This window comes from Mesoplodon mirus, assembly GCF_964341445.2.
Source record: "Mesoplodon mirus genome assembly, chromosome: 2".
Lineage (NCBI taxonomy): Eukaryota > Metazoa > Chordata > Mammalia > Artiodactyla > Ziphiidae > Mesoplodon > Mesoplodon mirus.
This window is the reverse complement of record NC_138977.1, coordinates 58,068,701-58,091,328: the sequence shown is the minus strand read 5'-3', so window position 1 is coordinate 58,091,328 and position 22,628 is coordinate 58,068,701. Positions and strand designations below refer to the sequence as shown.

General features: G+C 52.5%; 1 protein-coding gene across 1 annotated transcript in view; it reads right to left on the bottom strand.

Annotated features, from left to right (window-relative positions):
* COL13A1 (collagen type XIII alpha 1 chain) overlaps positions 1-22,628 on the bottom strand; it is a gene marked incomplete at its 5' end in the record, with an annotated part of 111,037 nt that overhangs the window by 15,913 nt on the left and 72,496 nt on the right. The window contains 16 exons of the mRNA XM_082642849.1: positions 3,093-3,173; positions 4,118-4,144; positions 5,114-5,155; positions 7,588-7,632; positions 8,963-9,061; positions 9,835-9,987; positions 10,342-10,386; positions 11,422-11,484; positions 12,993-13,016; positions 14,343-14,411; positions 14,776-14,820; positions 15,980-16,033; positions 17,533-17,619; positions 18,607-18,660; positions 21,146-21,172; positions 22,004-22,036. Coding sequence (XP_082498975.1) covers positions 3,093-3,173; positions 4,118-4,144; positions 5,114-5,155; positions 7,588-7,632; positions 8,963-9,061; positions 9,835-9,987; positions 10,342-10,386; positions 11,422-11,484; positions 12,993-13,016; positions 14,343-14,411; positions 14,776-14,820; positions 15,980-16,033; positions 17,533-17,619; positions 18,607-18,660; positions 21,146-21,172; positions 22,004-22,036 — 948 coding nt within the window. The remainder of the gene's footprint in view (positions 1-3,092; positions 3,174-4,117; positions 4,145-5,113; positions 5,156-7,587; positions 7,633-8,962; positions 9,062-9,834; positions 9,988-10,341; positions 10,387-11,421; positions 11,485-12,992; positions 13,017-14,342; positions 14,412-14,775; positions 14,821-15,979; positions 16,034-17,532; positions 17,620-18,606; positions 18,661-21,145; positions 21,173-22,003; positions 22,037-22,628) is intronic.

The following is a 22,628-nucleotide window of genomic DNA, read 5'->3' as shown; positions in this document are numbered from 1 at the left end:
TGAGTGCAGTGTGGCCAACTGCTGAGCAAGCTGGGTGGAGATCAGTGCAGGTGGCCGTTCCGATCCTCTGTGCCCCCTGCTCCCCTCTCTCCTTTCATCCTCTCTCAGAAACCTCTCTTCCAAGGGATTGTAGTGTTCCAGGGAAAGAGATACAGAAAGTAAATTCATGGAGAGGTGTCTGGAACCACAGCTAGTGCATCCTTCCCGGAGCCAGTCTTACTTGGGGAAGACGCGCCTACATGGCAGGTGGGGCCCAGGTGAGGGTGGTCTTCCCAGCCTTTTTTGCATACCTGTTGGGGCGAGGCCACACTGGGGGACCCCAGGAGGCTCAGCATTGAATTACAGCATCCAGCTTTGAAATCTGGGTAGAAGCTGGCCTACTTCAACTTCAGCTAGGTGGGAGGAGTTGGGGCCTTGAATGACAATACTAATGATGCCTGACATTCCTCTGGCATTTTACAGTTTGCAAAGCTTAACACAAACTCAGTCCCTTCATATTATCCCAGACAAGGCCTCTTTTATAGAAAAAGCCTTTAGGGGCAGCTGACTGGGACAGAGGTCTAAGGCCATGTATCCCTTGGAATAAACTGTCTGGCAGGTGGGATGCTGTTAAGACCCACTCCCTATGCAGCATTAAGTGATATATACAGTGGGAATTAGTGTTCTTGTTCCAATGCTGGGCTATGATGCTGCCCTACAACCCACCTGGGAGAACAGGGGTACAATTATCTGATGATGCCAATAAGACAAAGCAGGGAGAGAGCAACTGGGACACTCTAGGCCAATAAGGACTGAATTCTTGAAATCTGCTTCCAACTGAGCCTCAGGAACGAGCCTAGGCCTCAGGATTTTAAAGGTGGGGGAATACCCCCAGGTAAGGGAGGGCAGGGAGCTGCTTCCTCCTGGGGGAAGGGTGTTGGGTAGCAGGATCCTACAGGGCCTCGCTTCTCAGTCTTAGGACCACGTAATTCTGGGACCAATCTTGCTTATGGCCTAGAGAGCTATGGTTCTCAAACCCAGCTACAATGTCAGAATCTCCTGGGGTGATGTTAAATAATACAGATGCCTGGGCCCTACCCCGGCCCAATTCAAACAGAATATAGCATACTTGGAAAGCTCCAGGGGATTCCAATGTGCAGCCAGCACTGAGAACCACTTCTGTAGGGCAAATAAGAGGAACGCAATAGGATGTGCCTGGAAACACAGGCTGCTGCTCTATGAAGTAAAACACTGAGGGGAAGCCTAAAAACAGAACTTTAGCTAAACATCCATATACTTTGTCTGTGCAGCGTTAATACTGAGTTATCTTGAGAGGCCTCGCACAGAGGGCATGAACTGGAGTTTTTGGGGCCATACGTGGGCCACTGACGTGTTTTGTATGGGTTGCAGTATTGCAGATAATTTTGATTTAATATTAGAAAATGAGGAGATATCCCATCAAATGCCAGATGTGTAGCTTCCTTAGAAAAATTAGAATATGCAGAAATCCTGGACCCTCATTCCCCCAAAGCAACAGTCAGCTGAACTGAGTAGGGCTGTTACCACAGTCCCCACCACTCCTTATTGTCCCTCTGACGTCCACGTTAGTTGCCCTTTATGAACACTGCTTGCTCTGTTGTTTTCCTAAGCTAGCCAAAGCACTTCTCTGTACCCATGTCTCTATCAAAAGTTGAAAAATCAAAGATAGACTGGGTACTTTTTCTTTCGTCTGGCGCTTTCTTTGTTTATATTACCTGTACGGTCTTCATTTCAACCCCTGACTGAATTCCCCAATGTTCACTAGGGTTATTGGAGCCATGAAGGTGAACAAGGAGAGGTTTGTGGTTGAGTGGGGGTGGGCAGGAAGGCGCTTTAATAGTAAAGAGTACTTAGTCATTTTGGACACAGCTTAAGACATGGGAAAGTGTCTGCTAAAGTCATCAGTTTACTGTAGTCTGTCAAGCGAATCCGCTCCTTAAATATTCCCACATTTGATGCACTAACGAGGTGTAATCATACCTTTTGTTCTTGCTGTTTGGTTGCTGTGATTACATTAACCAGACCTTCAAACCCTGCCAAGCTGGGGCATCTGGGCTTCCCATCATTCCTCTGCTTTTTACAGCTTCCTGGGGGTGGGAACTGGCCTTGTGCCCAGCACAGAGGAAGCCTCAGTGGCTGGAAAGAGCCCTTTGCAAGGCTGTGGCCTCAGTGAAGGAGCAGCCTCTGGTGTAGCCAGGCCATCGACTTCATATGTGACCTCAAGTGACTCACTTTTTTCTCTGGACCCACCAATAAAATGATTATAGGGAACCCTAAAGTCCCTTCCAGATCTTGAAAAACAAACAAGAAAAGAGTGCCAACCTCACTGGGGTGTGAGGGAGGTTGGAGCCCAGGGCTCCGGGATGGGTGGAGGGATGCGCTCACCTGGAGACAGGTGAGACAGTGATGAGACCATCAGTCACTGGAGCTTGGGGCAAAGGAATTCGCCCAGTCCAGGCCCGACATCCGGAGATGCAGACGCCTTCTGAGCAGCCCCTGCCCTGACCTGGGGCCTTTAGCTGAGATCAGAGATCTCAGGGAACCAAGATGTGAGTGGCCTTAGGCTGCTGGGACCGGAGGATCTGACTTTTTGCAAGCTTTTCTGCCGTGGCCAGTGCTTAAGAGCAGAGAGCAGGGGCTCTCTTGGGGTCTGCCTGGGAAAGTAGGAGAGACATGAATACTCTACTGTCCCAGTGCTCCCAAGGCCTCTAAGCTTGGCCCCACTAAGGGCAGATTTTTACTGCCTCAGACAAGCACAAGTAGGGCCTAAGGCTGTTCTCGGGCCCCTTCTGGCTCCCAGCTGGGTCCTCCTTGGGGTGGGGGGCTTTGTCGTATTCAGATTCGCATTCCTCCAGAACCTAGGCCAGGGCCAGCCCAGAGGAGGCCCTCGGTAAGAGAGTTAGAGCCTACGGTCTTGTCCAGGTGGGAAAGCAGAACCCCATGGAGCTCTGGAATGCTCAGAACTCTAGAACCTCGAGTTTTCCAGTGGCCTTCTCCCAGGGCCCTGCCCAGCACCTCCTCAGGACCGCCCGGCCAAGCCCCTCACACCGGTTTGCCGGGTCCACGATACTTACGGGTAATCCCAGAGGGCCTCGGTCTCCTTTTTCTCCCTGGACGCCCTTCTCTCCTTTTGCTCCATCTAGCCCTGCTTCCCCCTGAAGGAAAGGGAGATGGGCGAGATCACAGAAGGGCATGGCCCAGACGACTCATTCGTGCATTCTGGGGTCCTGCAGATGGGGATGGGTGGTGGGGAGGGATGGTAGATAGAGGAGGGAGCAGGTAGAGGTGGCTGACCCAGGGGTGGCAGGCCGGGGACCCCACGAATTGCTGAATCCTTAGCCCGGCTCTGCCTCCGTTATAGTCAGTGACTACGGAGCATCTCTGTGGTAACTCTGCGGTCCCCAAAGGGAAAAGGGATGGCAGGAGTAGGGACAAACCCATAGGTCAGTTCCAGGTCAGGCTTTGGCATAGATGACCATTTGCATAGCAGAAAAACTGGGACCCTGCAGATACTGGATGGTGAATGCCTGAAATGCCACCACTGGAGCTCTGAGGCTCCCACACTAACCAGGAGAGGAAACTGCCTAACAGTCCCCTGGAGAACGCCAGTGTCGGAGACAAGGGCTGTTGTCATGCCAGCAGCCTCCAGCCCCTCTTATCCATTTGAAATGCTGGGGGTGGGAGCTGGGAGAGTCCCAGGCCAGAGTCCAGTGGGCTTGGTCCTGGGAAGGGGTCCCTTGCTATGCCACCCTCTGTCTGCCACCTATACTTCAGGGTGAGTGAAGGGTCTGGGGCAGGTTACATGGAAAACGGATTTCATCACTGGTTAAGAATCTAACCTGTCTGTAGGGTTGATTGATGGATGGGAAAATTCTGAATCCAAAGCCTGCCCAGTGTCAATGATGGATGTTAACGGGACCATAGGACTTTATTCTGTCCTAATGGTACCCCACTGGCTGAAGTGTCACATGATTTCATTTAGGGAAGGGGTCAGCTGGGTCCCCTGTCTCTGAAGCATTTTCTCTCTTTTCTGCCTTCACTGACACAGCGCCTTCCCCCACCCCCTTCACCCAGCACCTGTCACGTGATCTCTTCTTACCTTTGGTCCAGGAACGCCTTGGAGCCCCTGCATTTGGAATCAAAACAAAGCACCTCTAGTTAAGTCGACTTCCTTGTCCACAAGTTGGACCACAAAAAAGCAAGGGCTTAGGGTACAGAGCCTGGCCTGGGGCCCCTGCCCCGGAGAGGTAGAAGGGAATGCTAAGGGGGGTCCAGCTTAGGACTTCCTGGGGTGGTGTCTGAGCCAGGCTTCCCCAGCCAGGGACTGAGAATCTCTCTGTGGCCCACACGGCTGACTCATGAGAGAAGATTCAGAGTCTCATGAAGGCAAAATTCAGAGGGAACACAGCAAAAATTAAATGATACGTGCAAAGTGCTTAGAGTAGCATCTGGCACATAGTAAGTTTCAATATACCTTGGCTACTGTCATTATAACTACTACTACTTGTACCAGTGACAATGGGTGGCCCATCACCACGGGGACTCTAAACTCGGCAGAGGCAAGGACCAGCATCTGTTGGTTTAGGATGCTTGGGGACCCTCGAGGCCCAATGCATAGGGGTCCCTTTAAAGGTGCCTTATCATCTGTAACCATGGAAAGGCCAATCCAGTGGGGCTGCTTTTAAATGGGTCACTTTCTATTTTAATCCTGGTCTTCTTGCTGGCTGGTTAGCAGGAATAAAAGAGGGAGAGGAGCAGATGTCTGATGGCAAAGGGCAGAACCGAGTAACAGAATGACTCCTACTCCTGCAAGGAGGGACCAGACCCTGGGACCAGACCTTGGGGCTGCCATGCCAGTCAACTGCTTCCGGGAAACCGGGCAATGCCCAGGCTCCTTGGTGTCACAGAGACGATGCCTGTTTAAGGTGGGAGGGAAGAGGAGCAGGGAGGGGCTTGTGGATGTGAAAATCCCACCGTGGAAGCAGGAGGTGATAGTGACCTAAGGTTGAGGTTAAGCCCAGTGACCGCCATGGGGAAGGGATGTTAGGGACCTAATCACAGTGGACTGAGACACAGACAAGCCCTCCAAACTTACCGGAGGTCCGGGAGGTCCCTCTGGCCCTGGTGGCCCAGGAACCTAGAAGCCAAAGGGAGACAGTTAGCCCACCCCCTGTTATACTCTAAGGGCTCCTGCCTTCTGCCATAGCCTGGGGTCCGGCTAGGGCCTGCAAGGCCGAAGGACAGAACTACCAGCGCGCAGTCTCCCAAAGGCCTAGAACAGGTCAGAAACTCATAGCAACTCATTAGCCTGCACAGTGTTTTGAAAAAACAAACAAACATTGCCATGAAATATCCTCAAAATGTCTATTCTTCTGGATGTTTCTGAAAAACCAGAAAATCTGGCCGCCTCAGGCTCTTGTTCTTGCATGGCTACAGTCGCCTGGAGCTCAATGAGAGCTTTCCCTTCCGGGTGGGGCTTGAGTTCTTCGGTTTACCTCAGTCCTCACCACCCCCTATTATTTTTAACCCAGACTTCTTGCATTCATTTGTTGCATGCCTGGTCCTGGTTGGCATTTGGGTTTGAGACCTTTAGCTTAAAGGAAGAGAGACTGGTTGTCTGGAATGGGGGGAGACTGAGATGCTTCTGAAGAACATTCCTCAAGCTCCCCAGGTTTGTAACAGACAGGATGGGGACTGTGGGTCTCTGTTTCTCTTGAGGGCAGGTTAAAGTCAAAGAGATTCGGACTGGACAGAGAACACGAAGGAACACGGGGCGGTCTTCCTCTCTATGGAGGATGCTGTGCAGGGTAGATTCTGTCTCTGGTGAAGATGGACATCCATTTCTCCACAGTCAGCCACCCAAGAGGCAGGAAGGAGACCTGCCTGCTCTTTTCTGAACGGGTCTCCCCACCAGCTTCTGGACTCTCCTTGGGCACCTCACCTTCCCAGGGACAGAATCCCCTGGAGTGTGGGCAGCATGGGGACCCTCTGCCAGGTGACTATAAAGGGAGCCTCTGCACTGGGCAGACAGGGAATCCCTGCTGTTGCTTGGACATGTGGACTTTTTAACCCCATAACACTATTGTCTCCTTGCAGGGAACTCAATCTTTGGAAACCCTACCTTCTTAAAAAAAAAAGTTTACTGCTTTTTTTCTTATTATAAACAAGTAATTCATATATCTTGATTGGGGTAGAGGTTATATAAATCTATGCATGTATTAAAATTCATAGAACTGTCAAAAAGTCAATTTTACTGTATAATCATTTTACTATATGATAATTTAAAAAATAAAAAAATTTAAAGGAATACAAATTTATTAACATATTAGTAAATTAAAGAGAACTGAAAGAAGAAAAAAGAATAAATATCTCAGAGTAATGCTAATATTTTGCTTTATTTCCTTCTACTACTCTTTTTTGATGCATAAAATGTATTTGAATGTATGTCTATACTTATGATGATATCACATATATATATAAAATTTGGTTCTCTTCTCTTTTTCACTTAACACAAAACCCATTTTTCCATTTTTTGTATGTTCTCCACAAGCCTCGTTTCAATGTTGATGTGTTATTCATTGACCGGAATAAAAATGAGTTCCTACCTAGCCAGGGCTTGGAGCAGGGCTTGGCATAAGGAAAGCTCTCCAGCATGGGGACTATTATTACCATTAGTATTTTGTGGTAAGTTACTTAATCATTTCCTTCTTGTTAGAAATGCAGCCTGTTCCCAATTTTTAGTTTAAATACATCTGGAAGGAACATTTTTGCATATTATGCTTTTCCTGAATTTCAGAGCATTTCTTTAGGAGCCTATCCAAATAAATAACATACATGTTATATAATCAGGTCTGTGTTACTAAATGCAGATGGGGCTTGGTGACACTGAAGGGTGACCGAGGGTTTGGTGGTCTCTCTCTGTGGTAGTGTCTGGGTGGCCCAGGCCCTTCCACCAAATGGCCTCTCCCTCATATATCCTTGACCACTGTTGCTCTCCTGGCTCTTACCCTGAGCCTGATTCCCTCCCCTGTTATGAGAAGCTGGCTTCCATCCTGACTACCTCTCACTCCACTGTTCTCCCCTTTTCCCTTAACCACCACACTTCTTAAAAGAATAATGCCTGTCTCTGGAAACCCTACCTCTGGAGCTTCTAGGTAAACTCCTACAGAGTCTTCAAGACCCTGCTCCAATGACCCATCTTCTGGGGTGCTTGCCCGACTCCCTGAGCTGCTGCCATTCTAGTGTCCACGACTGGGGACTGTTTGCTGCACAGGGATGGTCTTGTTTTCCTGTCTCCAGGCTCTAGCACTGGAATGGAACATGGCAGGTGCTGTGTGAATACCGCTGAGGGACTTGATGAATGGGAAGACCGTGGAGCAGACCTGTGGGTCCTTGCTGACCCCTGAGGTGCTCAGGAAATGTTCAGCTTCCTGCACTCTTCCTGTGCCAGGCAGCTGTGAGTTTCTTTCTAGAGCACGGAAGTGATGTGCACACTGGAGAGACAGTGGTGTGACAAGGTCCCTGTCAAATAATCCCTGTGACACAAGCCGCAGAGCAGGCACAACCTACCTCCACTCCTGGGTCACCCTTCTCCCCGGGTTCTCCTTTCTCTCCCTGTGGGCACAAAACAACATGGCGTGGATGCCAGCATTTGGGTGATCTTGGGACAGACACCCTCAAATCTGTGACAAAACTGACCAATATTAGACTAGGCCTAGATATCAGCAAGGACCACCTGGGAGGCTGCAGAGGTAGCATTGCCTGAAGGATGCAGGCCAGGGCACTGGACTTGTGATCACTGGCTTCCTGAATCTGAGGTTCCAGCACGTGGGAGAGGCTGATATCCTGTATGGATCCTGCAGGGCAGAGGCTCTAGGATGGATCTGGGACTTGTTTCTAACCAGCAGAATATGGCCTATTGGCAAAGATGATGGGATGTCGCTCTTGTGATTATGTTACAAGCTGACGTTACAAAGTATACATGTTATACAAATGATAGGTTAAGACTGTGTTACAAGTATGTTACACACACACACACACACACTCACACACATGTCTTGCTAGGATGCACTGAGAGACGCCTGCTGGCCTTGGTCTTGAAGAAGCAAGCTGCTATAATATGATCTGCCTACTATGGGGAAGGCCGAGTGGCCGGGAACTGTAGGTGGCCTCTAGGAGCTGAGGGACTCATTGCTACTATAGAAGGAACTGAAAATTATGCCAGTAGCAGCGAGCTTGGAAGAGGACCCCAGCTCTAGATGGGGCTGCAGCTGGATGGCACCCTGACTGGGCAGAGGCCCTAGCTGCGACGGGCCTGGACCCCTGACCCATGGAAGCTGTGCCATAATACGTGTGTGTTGTTTTAAGCCATTGAATTTGTGGTGACTTGTTACGCAGCTACAGAAAGTGAATACAGCTCTAGAAGCGGAGCCAAGGCCATGGGGGTCGGGGGTGGTTGATGAGGGTACCTCACACCACATCGGAAGCATTCCCTCCAGTTCGGAGGGGACGTGTCAGGAGGCTACCAGCTGCCTGCCTGTCCCAGCTGAGTGGGGCAGCCACAGTCAGTGGCCTTCGAGGTATCCTGCACTGGGTCAGAGGTGGGACTGGTTGACCTCTGAGGTTCTTTCTACTTCTAAGAGGAGAATTCTGAGTCCAAGATTCTAGCACCTTGGAACTATGCTGGCCCCTGGAGATGGAGGCCACCACGCTGTGAGCGGAGGGTGCTGGAACCCCTGTTGACACCCAACTGCCCCTCAGGGAGTAGCTGCTCATCCAGAGGACGCTCCCATCCCCAGGCTGGGCAGGCAGGCTGGCGGTCAGTGCAGCTCATCACAGCACCAGGCACCCGCCAGGCAGGTGACCTCAGTGAGGGCACCCCGCTTGCTTGCCCTCATCAGCAGAGGCCTGCTGACCACCCTGATGCTCGGCCCCCTCGCCTTACCGTGAATCCTGGGAGCCCGATTGGGCCAGGCAATCCGGTCACTCCAGGTCTCCCTTGGTCACCTGGTTCTCCTTTCTCCCCAGTTGGGCCATCTAGACCCTACAGATCGAAAAAGATGTCTGTTAGTCAAGGGCAAGGTCATCACACTGAAGTCTGGGACCTGCTGTGGCATGCACGTGGGGCCACCTTCTTCCAAGGGCAGGTGTTTAGGGTGCTGCCTGGAAACCATGAAGCCCAGAGAAGGCTCCCAAGTCAAGCCAGAGGCCTAGCTGGCCTGGGCTAAGGTCCCGTGTTTGTACCTCTCCTGGGTCTAGGGCTGTCCCTATACTCTCCTGGATATAGGTATGTTGTCCCAAGAGGCAGTTTTACACTCCCAACAACTCAGCGAGGTATCCAGGGAAGGCATTATCACCCCCATTTTAATTTTATTCTTTTTTGTTAAGTCAAATTTATCAATTTTTTTCCTTAATGAATTATGCATTTGGTGTTGTAGCTAAGAAATCTCTTTTTTTGTTTCCCCCTCCCTTGACCACGCAGCTTGTGGGATCTCAGCTCCCTGACCAGGGATTGAACCTGGGCCATGGCAGTGGAAGTCTGGAATCCTAACCACTAGGCCACCAGGGAATTTCCAATCATCCCCATTTTAGAGATGAGAAAACCGAGGCTCTGTCAGGCTCAGTGACTTTCCCGTGGACACAGATAGGAGATGACAGAACAAGACCCAGGTCTCTTGAGGCGGGAAACTGGCCTTTATAAAGTAAAGCTTGAAGGGAAAACGGGTGAGCGCCCTGTCCCCAGCTCCCGACTCTGGTTTCCAGCTGCAGCTGTCACAGCGCACAGCCACATCATGCTGGGTGGGCCCCAGCACTCACCGGTGGGCCTGGCTGCCCCATCTCCCCTTTCTCCCCCTTCTCTCCTGGGTTCCCCGGAAGGCCATCTTCTCCCTTCAGTCCTGCAGGCCCAGCCTTTCCTGGGGGACCTTGGGGACCAGGAGGGCCCACATCTCCTGGTTTGCCTCGAGGTCCCTCGAGAAAAGATCAACAACACGTATTAGATACACTGATGGAGAAACGAGGGGCAAGAACAAGAAAGACTGGCGGGGGGAGGGGGGAGGGTACAGCGGACTCGGCTCTTTGGCGCTTGACTGGACCAGCCAGACAGCCTGTCCAGCTCCCGGTGGGAACCTGAGGGGCCGCAGCCCATCCCAGCGTGGGTCGGCCTGGCTCCTCCTGGGGCCAGCAGTGGGGCTCGGCTGGGCTTCCAGAGGCGGGCCTCCCCTCCCCTCTCCCTTCCCCACAAGGCTCCCTTCCAGAGCCTTCTGTACCCTCACCTACCAGGGCAAAGATTATCTTCAGAGGTTTGTCTGGGAGTGTGCTTACCTTTTCCCCATCGTGTCCGGGAGGGCCGGGCAGTCCAATCTCCCCCTGTAGCCAGAACAACTAAAGGTCACTCTCAGACCAGAGAAGAACAATAACCGTTATTTATACAGCACTTCCTATGTCAGGTATCCTCAGCACTCACACAGAAGGTATGTACTTTCACTGACTCTGTTTTGGAGGTGAGGACCCCAGTGCAGAGTTGTGAGCCCAAGGCCTGGAGTTAGTGAAGACTGGATCCCAGTCCACGTTTTAGCCACAACCTTGCACCTCTGACAGGCGCTCCACGGGAGGGGTGCTTGCCTCCGTGTTCTCCCTCCCCCCAAACTCAGCCTTCCAGTCCTGGCCCCCACATGGGGAGCTCCCTTCACTTCACATCAACCCGAGTCCCTTCTTTAAGTCAGGGAGGGTGATAAAGGAGGTGTGGCCTCTTCTTTGAGGCCAGGTAAACAACCAGCCTGCATCACCGAGGCAAGCCGAGAGGAAAGAGCAGTGAATTCCTCCTGATAGATCAGGGAAGGCTTCAGGGAGGAGGTGGCCTTCAAGTTGGGCTTGGAATACAAAGACTTTGAAAGGTAGGGAAAACCGGAAGGGACTTCAGGGCAGAGGACCTCATGAGCAGAGGACAGAGGGGCAAATGTGTTGGCCTTCTGGGAAAAATCACAGGGGTCGGGGGCAGAGGATAAAAGGGAGCAAAGGCAGGAATCGAGGGAGGGGTGAGATTGGGGAGGGCTCAAGCGCCACGTGCCCTGGTGGCGGGTTGGGTCCCTGCTGTGGCTCTGGCTGGGGCGGGGGCTCGTCTAGACCCGGCCCCACCACATCAGAGGGGTCTGTGAATTACAGGAGCCCGAGACAGACAGCGAGGGAAGAAAGGCAGAGCTGAGGATGGGGGGAGTGAAGCGGCGGTGATGTCGGTGGGCAGGTGGTGCCTTGGAGCATTGGGGAGAATTGAAGGCTGGAGTGAGGTGGTGGCTCTGGGAACATGAGAAGGACACAGATGAGGGGCAGCCATGGGGTCCCGCGCTCAGAGACACACGCAGGGCTTCTGCAGGGTTTGCACCCGCCTTGTCAAGACAGTGTTACCTTCTGGCCTGGGATCCCTGGAGCTCCGGGTGGGCCAATCTGCCCAGGAAGACCAGGGGGTCCCTAGGAAAGGAAAGAAAGACACGTGGGAGAACTTTCCAACTGAGGAGGGGTGGCCTGTCTCCAGAGAAGTGTATGTGGAGGCTGGTTTATAGAGACTGGTCATTTCTAAACATTTCATCAGGGGCAGGAACACTTTTGTTTGCAAAGGAAATATGGAGACCCCACAGTGTAAGGCAGATAAGCACTGAGTGTGTCTGGATTAAAGTGGGGGATGGGGACCCTAGGGCCACGCTTATCAGCCTCTCCCTCCCTGTCCGTCTACACCCTGGGGGCTCCTTGGGCTCCAAGAAGATAAATCTGACCTTCCCCGACAGTGACTTAAAAATGTCTCCAGGAAGCAACCCAAATGTCCATCAACAGCTGAACATCTGGCATATTCATACAACGGAATACTACGCAGCAGTGAAAAAAGAACCGAGCACTGCACAGGCCATGCCATGGAAGGAAGAAACCCTGATACATTATGCAGAGCAAAAGAAGCCAGATGCAGACACCTACATACTGTGTGATTCCATTCATAAGAAACTCTAGAACTAAAGACAAATCTAAGGTATGGTGAGAGGAAGCAGATCAGTGGTGGCTCAGGGTCGGGCATAAGTGTGGGACTGACTCCTGAGATGCATGAAGGAACTTTCTGAAGCGATTGGGGTGGTGGGTACATAAGTATATATATTTGTCAAAACTCAGCAAATTCTACACCTAAAATGGGTGCATTTTATTGTATGTAAATGGTTCATTCAAGGTTGATTTTTAAAATTAAAAAAAAAGTTTCAGAAAGTTTTGCTTCAAAGAGCTATTTCAAATAATCTATTTTAATGTTTCCAAATGAAGCTCACTGATTCCAGAATCATGCGGTTAATACCAATTTCTGGGATTGGGGCACTGTAAGACTGGTGCTGAATTCTGGCTTTGCATCATCCCTAAGTGTGTTCTGTGGCACACATGGCCACTAAAAATATTAAATGACATAAAATGTGAGTTAGTTTGAGAATGTTGTGATCTCCCCTCTCTTCTCTGCCTTGGAAGTTAAACCTGGTGGTAATCATTTTAGCTACAAATATTTACTGAAAGCCTGGCACTGGTAGGCACACGTGCAAAATCCAGGCTTGGAATTCACTGGTTTTCCAGATGCAGAGAATGAAATTGATTTCTAGGAAAGAGGGAAAGGTAGAGGGTCACTACTGATTTTTTCAGGATAATGCACTTTATTCATTAGCAAAAGATTGGGTAAAAGGAGAACATAAAAACATCCTCCTCTATACCACTATTTCCTTGACACAGCTGCAATGAGAACCAGTATTTGTCCTGTGACAGGAGTGCACCACTGGGTCGGTGAAGAGCTACTCCAGACGACAGCCATGACCCTGCTCAGGCTCAGGTCAGCCCCTGCCCCAGCACTGCAGGGTCAACCCTAACCTTCTGGAGGCGAGACCTCCAGTCCTGGCTTCCAGGCTGCCCTCCACCAGCCCTCAGCCCAGTGCCCGGGGAAATCAGGAAGGAGGACTCACCATCAAGGCCAGTGTCCGGATCTCCTAAAAACCAACACCATGCGATCAGTTGAAGAGCAAATAAGAGCCACATGGAGGGTCCCCTCGGCCCAGTCCTGGAAACGTGGGCGCTGGGCTCCTTGAAGGAGCACAGTAGAGGTAGACCCTCTTGGGGGGCCTGTGCCTTCCAGCCCCACCCCACCCTCACCTCTCCCCTCCCAGAGGCTTGTAGTCACTGGACAGGGAGCACCCCACGAGCACCAGATGCTATCCTACAACAGATTCCTACATGCCCTAAAATGGACTGCAAATTTTCTCTTTACAAGAGAGGGAGGGAAGCAGCATCTCCTGTTCCTTCTGTTTGTTTTTTTTTGGCCTCGCAGCATGGGGGATCTTAGGTCCCTGACCAGGGGTCGAATGCATGCCCCCTGCAGTGGAAGGGCGGAGTCTTAACCACCGGACTGTCAGGGAAGTCCCTCCCATTCTTTCTAATCATTCACTGGGACCCTTCCTTGATCTTTCCTCTTCTCCTAGAACCCAGATTTAAGGCTCTGATGTACCTCCCTTTAAACAGACAGACACAATAGAACAAAACACGGCACCACTGGAAAAATAAATTAGAGGGACAACTCTTGGCATTAAAAAAAATAACTGTACAGCTTGTAAATGGATTCACATAGGTACAAAGATTCCTTTAAAGGAGCAGTTCTCAATCTGAGGTGATTCTGTCTCCCTAGAGATATCTGGCAACGTGCAGAGGCATATTTTGGTTGTTATAGCTGGGAGTGGGGAGGCATCTATTGGCATCTAGTGGGTAGAGACCAGGCACGTTGTTGAACATCCTCCAGCATACGGGACAGGCTTCCCCACAACCAACATTACCCAGCCCCAAACGTCAGCGGCGCCCAGGTTGATAAGCCCCGCTTTTAAACGAGGGTACCTTATGAACCTGAAATATGATTACATTGACACAAAGGTAGATGTGTTCCAGGAAGACAGATTCTACCATGTGAAGGGGGAGGGTGTGTGCTGGAGAAATGGGGTCCTAGAACCCCAAGTGGGCCAGCACCCCGCAGGCACTAGGATGCCCCAGTTATGGCTCTCAGTGACCCAGAGCCAGGATACCTGGCCAGCTGGGCCCAGACCCAAAGCCAGGCCATCTGGATTTCAAATGAGGGGGCCGTGTGCATGGGGGCTGCATGGGGGAGGCCAAAGGAGAGAAGGCAAGGGGATGAATCCCCGGAAGCTCTGTCCAGCGGCCTGGCCTCAGGGACATGAGTCAGGGTGTTGGAACTCTCAGCTCTGTCATCACACAGCCCGGAGGCCCATGAGCACCTCCAGATCTCTCGTCTCTGGGTAAGCCCCGCTCACCTGGAGAGCCTCGTTGATGTTTCCATTGTAGTCCACCATCTCTCCTTTCCCGGGTTCGCCCTTGGAGCCCTACGAGACAAAGGAGACCTGCATCCAGGGCCTGGGCCAGCGGGGACCTCAGGACAAGCTCTCTACCATCACTGGCTGCACAGGGGATGCAGAGCAGCTGGGGCGGCTACTGGGGGCTCCAAACACTCTCAGAGGATGCCCAGGGGCTCCAGAACCAAAGAGAAGACTCTGTGTGAGAACCCTGGACTAGACAGACCTGGGGGAGACTGAGCGCAATCGTGGCTGCAATGTCAGACCTCCTATCTGGGGCCAGAATGCTCTTCCCTGTCCACCCCCACCAAGGCCCCGGGGACAAGCCACTTCATCCTGTGACCCCAGGGAGGTGAGATGTGGTGCTATGACTCTGGGTGAGAGATGCACGTACCTTGGGGCCAGCGGGTCCCTGTTCTCCAGCTGCTCCAGGCTGCCCCTGTTGCACGACAAAATTGGAGTGAAATGGGCACAAAGTCGGGTACACAGAATCTGGTGTCCCCAGATGGGCTGTGTGTTAGGGAACCCAGAGGGGGCCAGGAGGCTCAGCTTAGCTCAGGCTGAGAGGCGCAGGGCTCCCTGTGCATCTCGTGCAGGCTCCACCCCTTGGGAAGCACCTCCACCGGCCAGCAAGCCCCTCTCCCTCCCAGCTCCCTCCAGCTTCTTGCTGGAAGATCTTCTTTCTGTCCCATGTTGGTTGTTGGTGATTGCACCCATGTCCGTCTGGCCACCTCCCCCCGGTCTCTTAAGTAAGCCACCTCCTCAGAAGCAGGGACCAGACCCTCTGCCCCTCTTTATTTCTATCCTGCTCAAGGAGCAAGGGCTCAGAAAGTTTTTGCCAATTGCCTGGGTGGTTGACAATTGCCGTGGACAGCCCAGGCAGTCCCTGTCTGCTGGTGAAAGACCCAAACTGTGGGAGGAAACACGGGGGCCAGGGCGAGGCATTAGAACACCCAGCCTCCTGGAGCAGGTCGGGATGGGGGGATTTGTTCCTGTTGGAAACAGGGCAGAACTGTGGGGAATAAATGAAATGTGGTGTAAATTGTGAAAAGCAAACCATAGTTCCAATTGCTCTGGGATAACGTGAACACTGAACACATTTCAGAAAATCAAGACAGAAAGTAAAAATACAGGGAAAACAAACCCTTTAATAGAACTCAACTGCTGCCGACCCTGCTGTTGGCCAGCTCATGGAGCCTCGCCTCCAGGTAACCTGCCCTGCACCTCCCCAAGCCCACAGCCTTTCAGTCACGGGGCACCTGCGAAGGACACAGCAGCACCAGGCTGACCCATCCACAGGGAGTAGCTGGAGGGAAGTGGGGCCCCGTCTTTACCAGGGGTGTGGGAGCTAGCAGAAGCAGGGGCTCCGGGTCAGCCCCAGCCCCAGCGTCCCATCCCTGGGCCTGCCTTTGCCTGGCCGCCGTCTCAGTGGAAGTCCTCCAAAGCCCGAGGCGACCAGGAGAGATGGTAGGCACGAGTCATGGCCGTCAGCCCTGTGCCTGGAGTCCCAGCGGCAGGACGGCCAAGACTCTGTCTCTCTCTCTGAACTCCCAAGCTGACCCTCATCCTGCAGCTCTTAGATCTGGGGGCTCCTGTACCTTGTCTCCTTGCCGTCCTGGGGCGCCCGCCTGGCCATCAGCTCCAGCTTCCCCCTGGGCAAGAGGAGAGAGATGGGTGAGGGCACACAGGGCAGCTGGGACTGCTGCTTCAGGGGCAAAAGACGGTCTTGATATTGATGTTCTAGTAAGTGTCTCTGGGTCTCTGTCTCTTTCCCTGCTGCCTTCTACTAACTCACCCCATTCCACCTGTCTGACTCCTTCCCACCCTTGGGCCCCACCCAGGTCTCACCTCCTCCTAGCAGCCCTCCCTGACTACTCCCTTCCTCCCCTGGGCTCTGCGATGCCAGGCCCTCCTCAGGTCTCGGTTAACACACGCGTGCCCAGTTCTGTAGAGGCCCCTAACTGTGGACTGCCACCAGCCTCCAGGGGCAGGAGGCAGGTCATTTTGGAGCCTGGAACTCTTACACACCTCATCAGGTCCTGCCTGGGGGACAGAGGGGAGCAGGAGGGGCCTGGGCACGTGGGGACGGGGTGCCCAGGAGGCCTAGGACAGGAGGAGCATGGAGAGGTAGGAGGTGGCCCACTCCAAATACTTCATTTATTCAAGATTTTGCCTGGTCCTGGAAAGAGGACATGAGTCTGGGGACAGTCTTCTAGCTTTCCCTTCCTTTTGTCCTAGGATACAGGGACAAGAGTGACCAGATTTCCCCAACCCCAAATCGAGACCCAAGACGTGCCTGGTATTCATGCCCTTCAGGGTCAGCGGGACAGACTCAGCACCGGGCATGCCCTGGAGCCTGGGTGCTCGTAACCAGGGAAACTCTAGTCTCACCACAGTCACGTGGGAACGTGGCACTGAGCCTGAGACCCTTCCTGCCACTTCATCTTGCCTGTCTGTGGGGTTCCCTGTGGCTCCCTACACTATATTTCTGTGAATTGTGGGTTTGCTTCTCCTGCTAGATGGTGGGCAAGCCAAGGGCAGGTTCTCGGCAGCTTCACAGCCCATAGCAGGCCCTTGATAAACGTCGGTGGAATGAATGAGGGTATTGCCTCAAAGCATGCAGAGTAATTAATCCTTTCCTTATAAGCTAAGCAAGAGACCCCCTTATTTCCCTGTGCTGTTAAAATAAACCGAGCAATGCAGGAGGCATCTGCTTTGCAGAACTCAAGTCTTATCACTGCAGCTTGCACCCTCTGCAAGGAAAGTGTGGGCAGCCCCATTTGTAGCTGTCCCACTGCTGCAACCTTACCTGCCCCCACTGTGCCACACCAGGTGGGCCCAGCTGATCCCTGACCTGCAGCTGATTTAGATCCTAAGCTAGGGGCCTTTCTGGTTGTCCTAAGACCTTGTAGCCATTGGTCCTTGACTCAGTTACATCATAGCCATTTGAATCAATGGGACCATCCATCTGCCCTAGAGATGCTTGGAAGCAGAAGCTTGGTCCAAATGACCTTTCTAGAATCCACTGGAAAAACCACACAGAGCAGGAGAGAAGGCAAGGTGCCCAGGACACGGAGTCCCCCAAATGGACTAAGGATAAAGGCCAGAGGCAAACACCTGCCTTGAGCACTGATCCCAGGGAAAGACTCACCTTTGGCCCTGGGGGCCCAGGGAGCCCTGGGGGCCCAGGCTCCCCTCTGCCCCCTCCAAGGGAGTTGCCAGCATCACCTTTTTCTCCCTGGGGGTGGAAGGTAGAGTTACCATCACTAACTCTGGAAGAAGGTGGTTGATCCCTGTCTTTTCTCCCCTCACAATTCGAAGGAGTGAAGGCAGCAGACTGCCTCTCAGTCTATGCTGAATGTTGGGGGACATTAAGGGACTGTGGGCTCCAGGATGGCTGGGGACCAGAGGCCTTCAGAAACCTGGCTGTAGGGTTTGAGGAGAGAATGGAGCTGGTTACTGAAGGAGAATGGGTGTAGAGCTAGAACAAGACACCCATCAGGACCAGGATCTAGAGCAGTGTTTCTCAAAGTGTGTTCCCTGGAACACTCCTTCCGCAGGTTGGGAATATTCAAAACATGAAAAAAAGGGATCTGGTGGCCAAACAATGTTGGAAAGGCAAAGTGAAATGAAGCTTCGCAGGCTCTTTCACTGCAGGGTGCTAGGAGCCTCTTAGGCCAAGGTGCCCATGACTCTCTGAGGAGCCTGTTTTATTTATTTAAATTTCTACTGGAGTATAGTTGATTTCCAATGTTGTGTTAGTTTCAGGTATACAGCAAAGTAAATCAGTTATACGTGTACATATGTCTAATCTTTTTTTAGATTCTTTTCCCATATAGGCCATTACAGAGTATTGAGTAGAGTTCTGAGGGACCTGTTTTATATAGCTTTCCCCAAACTTATTTGACCCAAGTCTTTTTTTTTTTTTAAGTGGAATATCTTACGGAGCTCACATATGGTGGTGCAAAGAAATCAGACCAGGTCGTAGCCACTAAATTCTTTGAATTTGGGCAATTTTTTTGGCCAATCAGGGCCTCCCATGTGGAACCCCATGCCTCTGTCCCCCAAAGCACAATCTGGCTATGTTCCAGCTGCTTTCCCCCAATCTGGGAGGGACACCTCCAGTGCTGGGGCCCGTGTGAAAGTGCAGGGCTAGGAATGTGGGTGGGGATGGACACTGGGGCCTTCACACAGAACCCACCATTCAGAGCTGGTTGCTACTCACCTTCTGCCCTAGGAGGCCGAGTAGCCCAGGGGGCCCCGCAGCCCCCTTCTCACCCTGCGGAGGAAATGCAGACAGTTTGGGTTAGGAACTGTTTCTCCAGGATGTTGGCGAAGGCACCAGCCCTCCAGCGTCGGGCCTTGGCTTTCCTCTCTCCTCTCTCTGCCCCTGCATGGGCTCTTCTCGGAAGGACTCCACTTCCTGCTGGACCCCATCAGGGACCTGACTCCTTCCTTGGGACACTTCACACTGGTTTTGTTATCATCCCACTCCTGTGTGGGCGGGGCCCTCAGCACTTACGCAGGGAGAGGGGCCAGGAGCATTTAGTCACTTTCGGGGGTCTCCTGGGGACAGGCGAGCAGTTCAGAATGTCAGTATTTGGGAAAGGCTTTTTTAAACCGCTTGGCTCTTTTTTATGTTTGTAATGTCTAGCAATTAGATACCCCTGGTCTCTAGGGAGAGCTTTCTGTCTACCTCCTTCCTACCTCTAGGGAGGACAAAAACCATCGAACCAGAACTTCTCCTTTGGAGGAATATTTTGAGAAGTTTGTCTCCTATTATGGGTTGAATTGTGTCCCATGAAAATTCATATGTTGAAGTCCTAACTCCAAGTATCTCAGAATGTGACCTTATTTGGAAATTGGGCCATTGGAGATGTAATTAGCTAAGTTATGAGGTGGGTCCCTCATCCAATATGATTGGTGTCCTTATAAAAAGGGGAAATTTGGACACAGACATGCATATCAGGAGAACACCATGTGAAGATGAAGGCAGAGATTGGGGTGATGCTTCTACAAGCCAAGGTACATCAAGAATGCCAGCAAACTACCAGAAACTAAAAGAGAAGCACGGAACAGATTTTTCTTCACACCCCGCAGAAGGAACTAACCCTGTCGACACCTTGATCTCAGACTTCTGTCCTCAGAACTGTGGGACAATAAATTTCTGTAGTAGAAGCCACACAGTTTGTGGTCCTGTGTTAGGGCGGCCCTAGTAAACGAGTACCCCTCCCTAACTAGCTTCTTCCTGAAGAACACTTTTTCTCCCTTATGGCACAAGTCCCTGAGCCCTGCTCTCATTGCAGTAAGGAAGGGGCTCCGAGACTGTGGACGACCCCTCACTGCAGCAGTGACACAGCCAGGTCCAGCACCCAGGTCCGCCTTCTATGCCACAAAGACTTCACTTTGATTCAGTATCAAGAAGGCCCCTGCCTGGTCAGCATGAGAAGCCCCACTCTCCATAGCCTGAAGGCTGGTGGTTCTCATAGGTAATAATATAAATTGAGGACCCTGGGGTTGTAATGTGCTCACATCTCAATGAACTTTTCAGCTGGAGCCACAAAAGTTGCCACACCAAATCTTTAGCTGTCTTCCCCTTGCCACCTGCCCTTGGGTAGAAGCTGAATGACAAAATGGCCTGAAGCAGGCTAAGGGAGGAGAGGAGGGGCAGATAAGGGCCCAGGTGATGAGAGGGATGTGAATCCTGAGGCCCCAGCTGTCCCTGTTGTGCCTGGGCTGTGCCTTTGCCTTTAGCTGGGGCATCCCCTGAAACAGGCCAGGTCTAAGGGAAAGGGTGCGGTCCTGCCCTACAGAGGTCCTGGGGGAGGGGGGTTGGGGGAGGGAAAGCTTCCCTTCCTTCTAGGCTTTCCTCCTGGTACCCAACGGCTTTCAAGGAGAAAGGCTGTGCTCTTGAGTGTGACTTTCCCGAAGCTTTGCCAGGCCATCGAGGCCCTCCCTTTTTCCTGGAGACACATGCACCCACGGTACACTGCAATCAGCATACCAGCCATAGGGGTGGGGCAGGCAGTGGGGGACCGGCAGAGGCCAGGATGAAGGGAGCACACACTCAGGGACACAGTGTCCTGCCCTCTGCCCCGTCTTTCCCAGCAAACCTGGGGGCCCCGGCTTCCCTGTTGCTCCTGGGTCTCCCTTTGGGGTAAGAAGAGAAAGTCACTGATAAGAGGATGGGGTAGAGGTGGTGAGGGGTACGATGGGCAGTAATCATAGACCAGTGTTTCCAGAATACTCGCCTCATAAGACGCTCCTCTTAAAAAAAGAATGCCCTGGTCAGAAAGTTTGAAAATGCTGCACAAGACCCTGCATTTTTTTTTTTTTTTAGAGTTTCCCAATGTATATTTAGTATAGTAAAGGCTCTGAGAAGGCCTGCAGTAAAGACACCTGCGTAATAGTTTTAACCCCGCATTTCTCAAATGGATTTGACCATGGAACTTTTTTCTCATGTTACATCTCTTATTGTCCTGGATGAGAGAGACAGGGCCCTGTGGGTGCAGGGGACAACAGTCACCACTGGAGCTGGTGTGAATGCAACCCAGGCCAGGATCCAGGGGAGCGGGGAGGCATCTGCAGAGCATTCCTGAGGAGCAAGCCCCTCCCGGCAGGCTCTCCTCTGCTCAGTCAGGTCCCCAGCCCCAGGCTAGCCTCGGGGGGAGGGGACTAGGAGTGAAACAACAGCAGCCCCTCCCACCTCCACCCCACGCCTGATGCTCGGTGCAGCCCAGAACGTGTTGCCTCTGTATCAGTACCTTGGCTCCTGGGATCCCAGGCTCACCCTGTGTGGGGAAAAAAACAAGACTCAGGTAAAGAAATGAGAGAGCGAGAGTGAGTGAGTGCAGGAGCAGAGAAGTGAAGGCATCTGAGGGTAGGGGAAGCGTCTGGCCAGCCCAGGGCTTCCCGCTGCCCAGGACTCGGGCCCCTCCTGGACTGTCCCTTATTCTTCCCCCAGGTGAGAGGGGTGGCAGGTGTGAGGCAGCCCAGGAGGAAGGAGAGGAAGGAAGGGGCATTTGCTTCTGACACGGTGTCCCTGTAAGTGACCTGCTGGGAGAGCCACATCGAGCATTTGTGCTTCCGGGGTGTCCCCTCCCATTGGCTTTTTTTTTTTTTTTTTTTTTTTGCGGTACGCGGGCCTCTCACTGTTGTGGCCTCTCCCGTTGCGGAGCACAGGCTCCGGACGCACAGGCTCAGCTGCCATGGCTCACCGGCCCAGCCACTCCGCGGCATGTGGGATCTTCCCGGACCGGGGCACGAACCCGTGTCCCCTGCATCGGCAGGCGGACTCTCAACCACTGCGCCACCAGGGAAGCCCCCATCTGCTGAATTTTGGAGTGTAAAGGAAAGTGCTAGGTTCCTTTCACATTGGCAGGCTGGCAAGACCTTTAGTTGAGGCTGGTAAACCTTTGCCACTTACTTGCAAGGCTTAGTTAAACATCTGTTGTTCAATCTGTGCATCTGGCATAAATGTTGCTTTAAGAGAAATGGTTCTGAATCCTGTCTGCTCCCTCCTTGGTCCAGTGGCCACCCAATGAGCCCCTGAAGCCCAACTCTGTCCTCTCTCCATCCCTCCCATCCTGCCCCTCAGGTGTTGAGTTACAAGGTCCACTGACCTTCATCCCGGCCACAGCGATTCCAGGAGCCCCCTGGCAGAGAGAAGGAAAAGCATGGAGACTTTCTCACCCAGCGGGAAGCACAGAGGAGGTGGCCAGCCTCCTCTCCCAGCCTCTTCTTGGAGAGATGCGAGATGTGGAGGCTTATGCTTGCCCCCAGGCCCACAGGGAAGGGGGTTGCTGAGCTTGGCACAGAGGGAGTGGGTCTGAGGAAGAGGCTCTGCACAGCTCAGCTGGGCTCCCTGGGCTTCCCACCCACCTGCTCAGCCCCTAGACCCTCCTGGGGGACTCAGAGGGCACTGTGTCAGGCAGCCCATGGCTGGGCTAGACAGGGGCATCCCTGGGTGGAATGCGGGGAGGGCTTCTTGGGATAGGAAAGGAGGAGGAGGGGATGGAGGAGAAAGGGGAGAAAGGGAGAGACATGGGGAAGGGGACAACAGTAGATGGCTGAGTTCACCAAGCTCCTGGACCCTGAGGGTGCCCATGGGACTCACCTCAAGGGAGCTCTCTGGCCCTATGCCCTGATGGACTGGGGAGCAACTGGGAGTGAACCCCATTTCCTTATCAGCCCAAGACCACCAACTTTGAGGTAAATAGGCTGCCAAGCACACCACTTAGTAAATTC